This window comes from Trichosporon asahii (genome assembly GCF_000293215.1).
Source record: "Trichosporon asahii var. asahii CBS 2479 unplaced genomic scaffold scaffold00075, whole genome shotgun sequence".
Lineage (NCBI taxonomy): Eukaryota > Fungi > Basidiomycota > Tremellomycetes > Trichosporonales > Trichosporonaceae > Trichosporon > Trichosporon asahii.
Genome location: NW_014040850.1, coordinates 639,995 through 653,084, shown reverse-complemented (window position 1 = coordinate 653,084; position 13,090 = coordinate 639,995). Strand labels below are relative to the sequence as shown.

The 13,090-nt window shown below is 61.5% G+C and overlaps 5 protein-coding genes across 5 annotated transcripts; 3 read left to right on the top strand and 2 right to left on the bottom strand.

Annotated features, from left to right (window-relative positions):
• Positions 1-352: 352 nt before the first annotated feature.
• On the top strand, positions 353-1,536 carry A1Q1_05798 (uncharacterized protein; the record flags this gene model as incomplete). The annotated part of the gene is made up of 3 exons (XM_014321007.1): positions 353-485; positions 534-840; positions 879-1,536. The coding sequence occupies 3 exons, from the start codon at positions 353-355 to the stop codon at positions 1,534-1,536; spliced, it is 1,098 nt and encodes a 365-aa protein (XP_014176482.1).
• A 225-nt stretch (positions 1,537-1,761) lies between these two features.
• On the bottom strand, positions 1,762-3,895 carry A1Q1_05797 (uncharacterized protein; the record flags this gene model as incomplete). The annotated part of the gene is made up of 3 exons (XM_014321006.1): positions 1,762-2,863; positions 2,945-3,066; positions 3,134-3,895. The coding sequence occupies 3 exons, from the start codon at positions 3,893-3,895 to the stop codon at positions 1,762-1,764; spliced, it is 1,986 nt and encodes a 661-aa protein (XP_014176481.1).
• A 2,685-nt stretch (positions 3,896-6,580) lies between these two features.
• A1Q1_05796 (uncharacterized protein) lies at positions 6,581-9,237 on the top strand (the record flags this gene model as incomplete). Its single annotated transcript, XM_014321005.1, has 6 exons — positions 6,581-7,087; positions 7,152-7,296; positions 7,397-7,778; positions 7,818-8,508; positions 8,721-9,151; positions 9,189-9,237. The coding sequence occupies 6 exons, from the start codon at positions 6,581-6,583 to the stop codon at positions 9,235-9,237; spliced, it is 2,205 nt and encodes a 734-aa protein (XP_014176480.1).
• A 120-nt stretch (positions 9,238-9,357) lies between these two features.
• Positions 9,358-10,743, bottom strand: A1Q1_05795 (uncharacterized protein; the record flags this gene model as incomplete). Its single annotated transcript, XM_014321004.1, has 1 exon — positions 9,358-10,743. The coding sequence occupies one exon, from the start codon at positions 10,741-10,743 to the stop codon at positions 9,358-9,360; it is 1,386 nt and encodes a 461-aa protein (XP_014176479.1).
• A 545-nt stretch (positions 10,744-11,288) lies between these two features.
• Positions 11,289-13,016, top strand: A1Q1_05794 (calcium channel; the record flags this gene model as incomplete). The annotated part of the gene is made up of 1 exon (XM_014321003.1): positions 11,289-13,016. One exon carries the CDS (start codon positions 11,289-11,291, stop codon positions 13,014-13,016), a length of 1,728 nt encoding a protein of 575 aa, XP_014176478.1.
• Between the last annotated feature and the right edge of the window lie 74 nt (positions 13,017-13,090).

Below are 13,090 nucleotides of genomic sequence, written 5' to 3'. Positions count from 1 at the left end.
GAAATGTGTCTGTAGTCAAGTACCCATATTCTGCAATGCATGGCATGGCCGGGCATCGAGCAGCGAGCAGCGAACGAGCGAGGGAAGCGATGTGAGACTGCACGAAGCGTCTTCCTTGGCATATGCAGCAATCTGGCTGGTACCTTCGGCGAGCGTCCCGAGTCTCCCGAGTGATCTCCGGCTAAACGCCGGAAGAAGCACGCGGTGCATCGGCCATGCGCGACGCGACCGGCGTTCAACTGAACATTGCCTGAAAGGTCGCCGGTGTTTTCGTGTCGTTGCTTGGTCTCAGCTGTCCACGTCCGTCACTCCCCTCCTTTCTCTCACTACGCAGACGACACAACAAGCCGAAATGACAGTCGAGACCCAAGCGCCCGTTACGATCAGCTACAAGGACCTGCTCGCGCGGCCCGAATCTCTGAAGAGCGACATCGAGCGCGCCCTCGGGTCGGACGAGGGCTGTCTCGGCGTCATTCTTGTCAAAGGTGAGCCTCACATCTCTCACGCTCCCCAAGCTTTGCTGACATGTCCAGACCTACCCGAGGAGTTTCCAGAGCTTAGGGCCAACCTCTTCCAGCAATCTGCCCGGCTTGCGGCCCTCGATCCATCCTCGCTGGCCGAGCTCGAGTCACCCTCGAGCAGCTACTGTTTCGGCTGGAGCCACGGCAAAGAGGTCATGAACGGGCGCCCGGACACTGCGAAGGGATCCTTCTATGCGAATCCCTTGCTCGACTCTCCCAACGTCTCCTCAGATCTCCGGGCTCAGTATCCGGAATACTACGAGGGGAACACTTGGCCGAGTGCTTCCGTGTTGCCCGACTTTGAGCGGGACTTCAAGGCGTACGTGCTTCTAACGGGCGCCATGCTGATAGGAACAGGTTGGGCGGGCTGATTGCCCAAGTTGGGATTGAACTCGCCAAAGCGTGCGACGTGAATGGATTCTCACCCACCCCTATCGCGCCCATGATCGAGCGCTCTAGGGCGAACAAGGCGAGACTGCTGCACTACTTCCCCTCCACCTCATCATCCTCAGAAACAGAGGCCGAGGGGGCCGAGGGGGCCGAGGGAGAAGCGGAGGGGGCAGAGGACGACGCCTGCGGCGTGCATCTCGACCACTCGCTGCTCACCGGGCTGTGCTCGGCGCAATACCTCTCTCCAACGCCCAACCCTACCTCTCCACCCAGCTTTGACGAAGTCTCTCCTAATCCAAAGGCGGGTCTGTACATCTACCCGCGCCAACGCCTGTCCCCAGAACAATCCGAAAAGGAAATCGGCCTGGCCTTGAAGGGCAAGAGCAGCGTGGCCCCCGTCAAAGTCAGCATACCCAAGGACTGCCTCGCGTTCCAGACTGGCGAGGCGCTGAGCGTGCTCACGCAGGGGCGGCTCAGTGCCACGCCGCACTTTGTTGCTAGTGGCCGCCAGAGCTCGAGTAGGGAGACATTCGCCTTCTTCCTCCAGCCCGACGTTGGGGATGATCTTGGCGGGGAGACGTTTGGCGAGTTTACGAAGCGCGTCCTGAAGCGGCATTACGCTTAGTCCTCCCTATCATTAGAGATCGAGGGGAGAGGCATCAAGAAGGAGGAGGGGGAAGGACTCGCTGCGCTCGTTCATGCTACGCTGCGTTACGCTGTGCTCGCTTCGCTCGTACTTTCACAAATATCCCATAAGTAAAACAAAGCTAATAAGTCTATGTATATGCAAGTGAATGTCCTAACTCCCTTGCTCTACGCCGTCTGCACGCTCGCTCCGCTCGCGCGCGAGTTACGGGTACGACATGGCCTTCCTGTCATCCGACACGAGACGCCAGTACTCCAACATAACCAGCATCATGAAGCTCTCCATGTCCGGCACGCGCCAGTGCGAGTCGACGAACGTGTGCGCATTCTTCGCAATCTCCTCAGCCAAGTCATCCCTCCCCTTCGTGCTCCCATCGGGCGCGCCCTTGAAGAACGCCATGACGTCGTAGAGGTCCCCATAGTCGAAGCGGATCGGCACATAGTGGTACCACGGGACGAGGAGGTCGTTGAACCATTCGGGGAACAGCGTGCTCTTCAGCACGACGTGGTTGCTCTTCAGCAGGCGCCGGAAACGACTGCTCCACCCATTGCCGTCCACGTCCACGACGTACTTGTACTCGAGCGCTTGGTTGCCGCGCACACTTGGGCGCCACTCGAACTCGGCGTCCATCTCCGCGCAGCTCCCGTCTTCGTGCGAGCACTGGGCGGGGCCGCCAAAGAGACCAATGTCGAACCACGCCTCGTTCATCTGGTTCACGGGGAACTCCTTCACGCGCAAGCCCTCGAGGCCGGACACGAGCACGGGCACGGCCGCGTCGCTCTTGTTGTTCGCCAGGAAGTGGAGGCGCTCACGCTGCGCCTGCCGCCACGGCATCTGCTTGTTGTGGAAGATACCCGTTGGCGAGCCGCGCCAGAGCACCTTGTCGTTCGACTTCTGGGCCCAGGGAACGAACGGCGGGTTCTGGTACACGGCGTCGAGCGGGACGCCGACAATGTCATTGTTCCGCATCATGCGGCAGACACTAATCTGCGGCACGAGCGGGTTCGCCGGCATGCGGTAGTCGGCGATGGCACTGGCGTGCAGTTCACGGATCTCGGGGTTGTAGCAGATGTCGGTTGACTTGTAAAAGTCGGCGACAAACGTCTTCAGCTGGCTCGATGAGTCGGATCCGCCCTCGTCGTTCAGCACCTTGTCGGCGGCAGATTCGCGCAGAGGGGAGCCGTCAGGACACGTCCAGTGCCAGCCCGCCGTCCACCGCATGGCCTGCTCGGCCGCCTTGAGCTGCGTCTCAGGCCAGTGCTTGCCGGCACGACCGAGCGTCTCGCCGCGTTCCTGGACCTTCTGGCTGAAACATGTCAGCGACCTTATCGCACATTGTGCCTGCGAAGGGGTTGCCTCCTGCGCGCCACAACGACGCGCTACTCACTGAATGCGTCCGGCGGGGCCGTCCTCGTTGTTGAACAGCATAGTCACTGGCGGGTCCTGCGTGAAGAACTCCTCGGGGAGCTTGGCCAGGATAGGCAGGATCAGAGTGAGCGTGTTGCTGGGCTGTCAGTTCACACTCTCACCGTTCAACTCACTTGCAGCGCCACTTCCAGGCAAAGTTGCCGCCAACCTTGACGCGTCCACGGCCACGCGTGTGCCAGTCCTCCGGTTCCCAGGTGCCGTCCTCGTCGGTCTGCGTGCCTTCGTCGCCCTGTCCGTCCGGCACGAACGTAAACGTCCAGAGGGGACCCTTCTTGTTGGCGCCGACCTCGATGCGGTCCTTGATCTCCTTGGGTGTGAGTGAGAGGAACTGCTGAAACGGACGGTGCGCGAGGGGGAACATGGACGGGACGGAGACACTGCCGGTCTCCTGGGTAAACTTGAACCAGTTGTCAAAGCCCTTTGGCGGCTTCATGCCCCAGGCCTTCTCGTAGTCGGCGACAGCGTCCTCGAGGGTCTTGACGCTCGCGATGCGCTCGTCGATCGCCTTGGCTTGCGCGCGACCGCGCTCAATCAGGAGCTCGACCGGGTGCTTGTCATGCAGCGCGGGGTCGAACGCCATCAGTCCCTTCTCGTCGATCGAGACGCCCTCGTAGTGGAAGTCCTGGTTTGGCGACTTCAGGGGATGTTGCGGTTGGCTGCGCGAGTCGGTCGTGAAGTACTCCTGCTCGAGCTCGAGGTTGTCATACAGCGACGCGGGCTCCTCGGCGGCACGGGCGGCAGCCGCAGCGGCAGTGGCACGTCCTCCACCGATGTAGTTGACCGGCTCGACATCGTCGGTGAAGCTACGCTGTGTTGGCTGCTGGCGATGGTGCTCAGAGTAGAACAGGTGGAGGGTAAAGAGGAAACAGGCGAGGCCGAGGAAGATGAATATCCTCGTAGACCGGATCATCTTGTCGGCTGTCGGCGGGCAAGCTGGCTGGTGCAAGCGCAGCTGCAGGTGGTGATCAGATTCGTGGTGGTGTGGTGCAAGTGATTATAGAGGAGCAGGTGGGTAGGCAGTGAGGCGAGCACAGGAGTTGTCGGAAATGATGGAGTGAGGAGTGAGAGAAGGACTTTGATCAAGCGAGGTGTTGTGTGCGAGCCTCGATGGCGCGTCTGCCTGCGGGCGGGTGGTATGTCTGGGTGATCGATCTCGTTCCGGCGTACCGGTCGGACGGGCAGACAGGGGTGAGGGCGATCGTGATAAGACAGTGGCCAGGAGGAAATATTTCACATCCAAAGCGACCGTTTGTGTGTGTTATGGCAGGTTGAGGTGCCCGCAAGGTCAAGTGATGAATTGATGTCCTGACATCCTGTCCGCCGACGAGAGACGGAGGCGTGAGAGACGGCGGGGTAGCGAGAGCGGAGCAGCCGATGGGAGCGGCGAAGGATGTGCGCAACGGCATAGGGGAGGTGGTTGCCCCTGCGCCATGGGAGATGAATCGCTGGCGCCATATGGCTTGTGCTAAGGCTGGCTTGAGTGGACCTTGTTGGACCGTAGTGGGGCAGCGGCGGATGCTGCGTCGCTCACGATAACAAACTTCACTCTGCCTTGGGGTCTCCCCAGGGTTAGGAACATTAGCCTCAGGGACATCCATTCAACGTCGAACCGTATCCCCACGTGCTGCTGGCCATGCTTGGACGCGTTGCCTGCACTCCCCCTTGCAGCTCGGCGCCGCGGCGCGCAGGTAAATTGATGAGTTCACTCGGTGACAGGGTCGAGTGTTGGGACCATCGGACCCGCCCTGCCCGAGCCGCCGTGGGCCGCGAGGGGAATATGAGGGGGAACGAGGGGTAAACTGAGGCACCACCCGGCACGACGGGACAGCTCTCCATAACGTTGACGGCAGCGGGATGCAGACTGCCCACTGCGAAAGCCTGCCTTCCAACGTAAATCGATGACGACGGTGAAACTCTACTCCAACGTTAACAAGCTTCACCCACATAAGAGCGTGCCTCGTAATCCACCGAGTCCTGCCCGACAGTTTTTCGTCTGAACTTTGTCCTGTCTTTTGTTCGTCACTCCGTCCCGCCCGAGCCGCCGAGCGGGCAGAACGGACATTCAAGCATGGCCAAGCAGGTACCGGGTTGGGATGGGTCGCAACGTCCCAGCGGTATTAAAGTGCGCAGCGAGTTGTTCCGCCGAGTACGACGTCTGGCCTTAACCATCTCTTCCATTCCAGGAATCGCAGCAACGATCGGAATTGCTTCATACTCTTGCTCATCGAAGTCGACGAATGCGCTTACCGGACTGACGGCCGTTTGGCATACACAGAGGACTGTCCGTGAAGGCATGGAGGCAAGATCGCAGCACAACATTCCACAGAGTGACGGGGCGCATGTGTGTGCTTCCGAAAGGTGGTTGATTCGGAGTCGCGTTGCCCATCGGGTGGGTGAGTGCCTTCGCAGCGGGTGAGTTAGATGCAGTGTGAGGGGGAGGGGATGGTCAACAGTCAACAACGGAGATTGACGCAGCTGGACTGATCTGGGTGGAGAGGCCAGATACCGTGGTCGGTTGCCACGGACTCGCAGTGCTCGCAGCTCGCAGCATTGCAAGGAGGCTGTTGGACAATGAGGAGGGGGGCTCTCCGCTGCATGCATCTGCGGAGGCCAGTGCGGACGTGGGAGACGACGGTGGCTGCGGGGACGGTTGACTGGACTGCGCGGATCAAGGGACGACGCACAGACCTTTGTCGGACGAGGGCCGATGGCGTTGCGCGGTGGACGCTATGACCAGTAGTGCCAAAAGGAAAACGTCGCGCGCAGCCGATGGCCCGCATGGCCCGGGCGCATCACTCTGCTTTTCGATCTCCTCACTCCGCATCGTTGCAGACTGACACAGAACTCACACCTCACCTCACTCGATCGATCACTCACAGCGCACTCGCAGTCACCGGCGGCATCGTCTCCCCCCATACCGCGATCACTCACCGCAACTCGATCACCACCGCCTTGCCCACCCATTCCACCTCGGAGAACGTCAGCGCCAAGGCCCCAACCGACTCGGATTGCGCCAGTGGTCGATCCCATGCTTGCAGCCTGATATCTCTACGAATTATCAGCTTTCCATGGTCTGGTCGGGATAGCCGATTGCCTTCGAAGACAGCGTGCGCGAGATCGAGCACTGGGCTGAGTAGCTGAGATCAGCATCAGCCTCCCACATCAATTGCGATCCGCGTCGCTCGCGCGCTCTTCGCTCCCTGTACCCCTTGAAGCTACGGTGCGGTGGCGAACGGCTTGGTGCAGGTAGTCCACACAAGTGGGCCCGTGCAATGCCTTTCTGAATCACATCAACGAAGAAGATCATCGGCTAGCCGCACACAGGGGCGCACTCACTCACAAAACTCGACTGGACTCTAACTCTTCCACCGTCCTGTCACTTTCCAACTCCCAACACCTTCCTTCACTCCCTCCTTCTTCTCATTCCCTTCCTCTTCTTGCCGACTAGCACTTCATCATTCACTTCGCGGGGCTCACCAGATCGCCGCTGTCCCAGGTCGCGTGTGGCTAGGTGTGTTGTTGATGCCGCTCGTGTGCTGACTGAGCCATTTTAGCTCTCTAGCTTCAACATCATTCCCATCGTTCAAGCATCAACATGACCATGACGACCACTGAACCTCTCCCTGCCTTCTTGCCCACGGCGCCGCAGCAGGCCTCTGACACGTCCTCCGAGTCTGTCAGCGGCAACTCGCCTGCTCTCCCAACCATGCCTTCCTTCGCCCAGGGTGCACCCTACACGTACACTACCCCTATGGCTGTTCCTTCCTCGCTGCCTTTACCTCCGTTCCCCCATGGGAACGGAATGATGGGGCTCACTGCCGGCATGGCCAACATGTCTGGTCTGGGCATGTCGCAGGCCTACCCGGACATGAACGGCTCCATGGACAGGCCGTCGCCTCCTTGGGCTGAGGCATACCCTCTCCCACCCGTCACGCTCATGGGGCCCTTCTACCCCGTCTCGGCTCCTCCTATCGAGAGCGTTCCTACCGGCCAGTCTGCACTGGGCTTCATTCCCGGGCCGGTCGCCTATCCTCAACCTGGTCAGAACACCGTCCCCGCGCCTCCTCCCGGTCAACGCATGCCTCGCCCTCACCCTTTCCTCGTAAGCTTCTGGGCTGCGTAAAGTAAGCTGACATCAGTGTCACCCTGTTATCTATTTGAGCGAGGTGCCTTCAAGCGTGCGCGAGTTTGACATCGCTGGCATTTTGGAAAGGCAGGGTGTGCCCCCCGTGGCCATCCACCTCTGTGAGGCTCCTCAGCGCCAGGAGCGCCTTTGGCCAAACGCGTACTACGAGTGGATGAACAAGACTGGTGAGTTGCTGAGATGTTTGTAGCTGACCTGCTAGGCACTATCACGTTTGGATCCCTTGGTGATGGTATGTGTTCTATGGCGATCCGACCTGACGTACAGCTGAGAAGGCTCAGGCCATTCTCGTCAACCACTCGTATCTCGTGAGCCACTTGAACATTGTGGTCTCACTCTTCTCGCCACCCATTTGTCACCCTCTGCCCCCGGCGCCTGTCGCACCTCGTCTCATCCGCCCCATGGTGTTCAAGGGTGACATCAACCATGCGACCATGCCATCTGAAGGCCAGATTTGGGACACTGTCCGCGGCTGGGGCTCGATTCGCCACATCTCTGTGTTCCTGGAGGTCAACCAGGGAGGGGCCTCGTCGCCCGGCGTCGGAGAGTACCGCTGGCGTGCCAAGGTCGAGTTCTGGTACGAGGACGAAGCTGCCATGTTCGAGCAGGGCTTCAGTCGCATGGGTGGTACGGTTGTGGGCTGGCAAGTGTAAGTGCGGTCTATGTCTACCGATGCTGACATAACCAGCGACATTCGCCGTGATCCCTCGTACATCCCGTTCACGCCGATGCCGTTCCAGCAGCCCCCTCAGGGTCCCCCGGGTCAGCAAGTCCCTCCCATGACTACCGTCATGTCTGAGGCTCCCCCCGTCGAATCTGTCTCCGAGAATGCTGCTTCAGAGCAGACTCCCAAGCCTGAGCAGGCGAAGGAGTCGGAGTCGGCTGGCGAGGTGAAAGTCACGCCCCCGTACAGTGCTGTGCTCAAGGCGCCTCCCCCAGGTGCGCAGGGCAGCGATTCTTTCAAGACTGTCCAGATCATCCAGCAGCCCGCTTTCCTGCCAGGGACCGGACAGACGCTGCCTAACGGCGCTGCCGCTGCGCTCGAGCCCGTGCCGCCTCTGTCTCCTCCCAACTCGGCCAACCAATATATCTCGCCGTGGGCTTCGCACAACCCGAACGCGCCCATGCCTCTCACTCCTCCTTACCCGAACGAGAACTTGCCTGGCGACCGTCGCCAGGGTAACTTTGGCAAGCGTCGTGGCAGCAACCACAAGGGCACTTCTCGCGTCGGCTGGAGGCATGTTCCCGGCGGCGTTGTCGGCGACGATGGTACCGTCATTCAGCACGGCCCCGGACAGCAGATCCACCCGTCGCCTACCCAGGGTCCCGGTTCCAACAGCTACACTGGTCTGGTTGACTACTGCAACCTGATTGTCAAGGTAAGCTTACTTCTGAGAGTTTTCAGCTGATGACAGAACCTCGATGGGGACATTGCCGGTCCCTTCCTCCGTGACACCTTTGCGCCCTTCGGCCAGGTCGTCAACGCCCGCGTCATGCGTGATGAGTGTGGTCGCTCTCGCGGCTACGGCTTCGTCTCCTTCCTGCGCGCTCACGAGGCGTCGCAGGCTTTGAACTCGATAACGGCGCCAAGCTCGGCAGCGGCACCCTGTACGTCGCTTACCACCAGCCCCGACGCCAGTACAACAAGGCGTTTACGCACCCCGGCAACAAGCGCGAGGGGTTCGGCGACCGCAAGAACACTGGTTTCATCCCTCGCGGCGAGCTCGAGGGCATCACTCTGACCGAGCTGGCCGCGAAGAGCCCCGTGGCTGTTCTGAACTTTGTGAAGCGCGGCGGCGACAGGTTCTGCAACCGCCTCGGACTCGAGAAGAGCGATGCCGAGATCACCGCCGGCACCAAGGTCGACATCATCTGCCACATTCACAAGACTGCCTGTGAGCTCGCCTTACCCCAAGCTCAGCTGACGTCAGCGCCCGGCGAGAGCAAGAGTCGGACCCTGCAGCGTATCAAGGACTATGTCAACGGTCTGAGTGCCGAGGACGAGGCCGCGATGCGCGACCTGTAAGCTTGTGGACTACTTCAGACTAGCTAACATCAGCCTTCCCTTCCCCGCCCTCGTCGACGCGATGGTGCAGCACCAAAAGTGATATTAGATTTCCGTTTCCTTTCCTCTTTTGCGCATACAAGGTTCCAAGATAGGGTGCCGTTGTAGAAAGTGACCATGACCGCAAATGTGATGTAAGAAGAGTACATCGTGCAATACAAGTTTAACTATCCTGCCACCCTCCGCCGAGCATTGGCCCCTGTCCCCCTCCGACCATGGGACCCTGCGGCGGCGGCCCGCCGCCCATGAGCGCCATCGGGTTCACGCCCTGCGGCATCATCATGCCGGGGTTCATGCCGGGGTTCATGCCAGGCGGCATGCCCCCTGGTCCGCCTGGTCCCCCGGGTCCGCCAGGTCCTCCAGGTGACTCCTGTCCTGGCCCAACTCCACCAAGAGCGAGCGCCTGCGCCTGCACATTCGCCTGCGCCGCCTGGGCAGCAGCAAGCCGGGCATGCGGCGGCCCCGGGCTTGGGGGCGGCTGGCTCTTGGGCGTGCCGTTTGGTTGCTGTTCCCCATTCGGTTTCGGTGTGGGTGGTCCTTTATCCTTCTTCTCCTCTCCCTTGTCCTTCCCGGCGTCCTTCTTCTCCGCCTGGGAACCATCCTTGCTGGCGGGTCGGTCCTTACCACCCTCACCAGCAGACGCGGAGGCGGAAGCGGCAGAGGAAGGAGCCTCGGGGGCCGGCTCCGGCGGCGGCGTGTCTTCCCTCGGCGGCCGGCCTTGGGTGTAGTACGCCTCGGACTGGCGGTCGAACAACAGCTGGCGCGTGTTGTAGTCGTACTGCGGCCCGCGGGCCGCACGCGCCTGGCACAGGAGGTGGTTCCAGTAGCTTGCTGAAGCGGCAATGTCGACCTTGTCCGCCTCGGTGACGGGCGCGAGCTTGCGGAGGTGCACGGGGGTGTCTCTCAGTTCTCGACGAGCCCAGGGGGAGGGCGAGGCCTCGCGGGACCGCGCGGGCGAGGGCGGGGGCAGGTGTGACGGATGTCCCGGGAGGTGGGGGTGGACCGAGGCTGAGGGCGAGGAGGAGGGGGAGAAGGAGCGCGAGCGCACGCGCGCAAGCCGGTCGAGGCGCTGCTTCCAGTATACTTGCGAGAGGGGCGTGTTGGGGCCGAGCTTGATCCGCTTCGCTGGCGGGGTGCCGATAACGTCCTCGTCTTCTCTCTCTCGTGTCCCTATTCCCCCCTCACTGCCTGCTCCGCCTTCCTCGCTGCCTTCCCCTGAGTTCGAGTGGCCTTCCCCCGACACGCCAGACGCTCCGGACACGCCGGACATCCCGGACGCTTCGCCCGATCGTTCAGACGTCGAGCCAGAGGGCACGTCTGGCGGCTCCTCGCCCTGGATCGCGGCGTACTCCACCCTCTGCTCTGGGGTCAGGAAGGACTCGATGTCGAACGTGTGTCCGCGCTGGTGCGCGATCTGCTGCGCCATGAGGAGCACCTCGAGACTTGGGCCGGACTCTGAGGGCCCATCGGACGGCGAGCCGGGAGGTTGCGGTGCCGGAGAGGCCGGGACGTAAATCTTGGTATCCCTTGGTCTGTGTTTGCGCGGCATGGTTGCGAGACGTCGGGACGCACGGCGGGTCCGAGGTGGATGGAGAAGGAGGCGGGGGCGTCGGTGGAGGCTAGCTGTGGTTTGGCTGAACTGGCCAGGCTGGAGCTAGGGCGCGGGCGGTGGGGGGGGTGAAAGGGGGGAGGATGCGATGTCGCCTGCTAGTTGTGTGTGTGCGGTGTCTCTGATGCGATGCGATTGAGGTCGAGGATGTGGTGCGTAGTGAGCACGCCGGGTGCGATGGATGTGCGCGATGCGATCGGTCACGATGCACGGCGACTTGAGAGGTTCGTCGGCAAGTTGGCGCACACAACATGTCCCTTGGTCCCTTGCTGCGCTGCCGTTGCCGGTGCACATGGGTCACAGTCACGTGATTGGGCCGCCAGTCAAGGCACCTCCACCTTGCACAGCCAGCCTGGACCGTCCGTTAGCGTCGCAACCGTCAGTGCGTACGTGCTTCTCTCCGACTTTCTCAAACCGCATCTCGATACACTCTACCCCGACCACCTCCCTTTACTCCGACACAGCAACAAGTCCCCAGCTCCAACATGGTGCTGCCGGGACTTGTCCGCTTCTTCCTTCTCCTCGGCCTCCTCCTCGGCGTCCTCGGGGCAGCACCTAGCAGCTCTGCGCAACCGGCCAAGGGCACAGCATTGGCGAAACCGCCCTATGCGCCGCTGACAGTCACGACAGCGCAGGCGCGGAGCGGCACGCTTCTGCCCTCTGGCGGCGGACTGACTCTGAACCGCACCCGTCCAGCGGCACTGATAAAGCTGCCCAAGCTGCGTGCATGGTCCATGACCGTTTGGATCGCCGACAGGGGATACGACATGAGTACGCCAGACCTGCTGCCCGCCTACGTCCCCGACGTCCGAGTTACGACCGACCCGAGCAAGAACTTTGCCTTTGAAGAGCGGCGAAGCGTCGAGGCCCTCTCCAGCGGCGGAACACCTGGCAAGGCGAACCATGTCAACAGGGGCGGCGACACGTGGCGCCTCGCGTTCGACGACGGCTTCGCAAACTTCACGTACGGGTGGGACATGGCTGAGAACCAGTCGCTCAACGTTACGACTGAGGACGCTGTGGAGCACCAGGTTCTCATGGGGTTCAGTCTGGCCGCCGACGCTGAGAGCACCGCACCACCGGGAAACGTGACAGTATACTTCCAGGTCGTGGACCTGCTCGACGCCGAGCCGACAGTGCGCATCACGAGTTACCGTGCCGAGACGGGGTTCCTCGGCGACACAACAGACAGCAATGTACTCCTCTTCTCGCCCGTCATCGAGGCGCCAGAGCTCCCCCAGCCCCAGTACCCGAACTACACGCTGCCGGGGCCGTATCCGGACTGGCCGCAGTTCAAGCCGCACTCAGACGCCGGAAGCGGGCCAACGGCAGGCATGTTTGGCAACTTTACAGACGGCAACTTCACGTTTGTCGTGCAGGAGACAGCAGGCGCGGACAGTCTCGTGACCCGCGCGCTGGGCAAGAGCGTCATTGCGCTGGCGCTTGCGGGCAACAACACCGTCTTCGAAGCCACGAGCTGGACGCACATCAACCTCGCGAGCGGATTCAGGAAGTACGCCGTGATTGATGGCCTAAAGCCCGACACCAACTATACGTTCTGGATCTACGACCGCGACCGCCTCGTCATCTACCCTCCTGCGCTGTTCCGGACGAAGAAGCCCGGCTTCCGATGCCCCCTCATGCTTCCCACCGCCATGTGTCCGGGGATCGGGTACGCCAGTCCCGTCGCCGACGTCCAGCCAGGAGGACAGAAGTATCTGACCGACATTCCGGACCAATTCGCAAACGTCATTGCCGAGAATCTCGACACGTTCAGCATGTCTCTAACGGCCCAGGCGTGTGGAAGGGACATGTACAGCTACGTCAGCACGTGTGCGGACTGCTACGACGCGTACCGCGTCTGGGTATGCCGCATGGTCCTGCCGCAGTGTGCTGATGCGGATCCCGCACCGTTCGAGAACATCACCACCCTGCCAACAGCACCGCATGTCGTGCCCCGCTCCACCGACTCACCGCGATCATCGGCGATCTCTTACCCGTACGAATACAGCGAGCTCCTGCCCTGCATCGCGGTGTGCACCGAGGTCGACCGCGTGTGTCCCCTGAATCTGCAGTTCATCTGCCCGCATCGCAACTTCAACGCGAACGAGAGCTATGCGTTCGAAGGGAGGAAGAATGGGGTGAATGATGGACAGGCGAGGAATGGGCGGCCGAGCATCGACCGCTTCGGGAACCGGTGGTGCAATGTGTAGTCCGTACGTTGAGTGGGTGGGCGCGCGATCTCGGAGAGGGAGATTACGATTGAGCAAAAGGCTGCATAGATGAC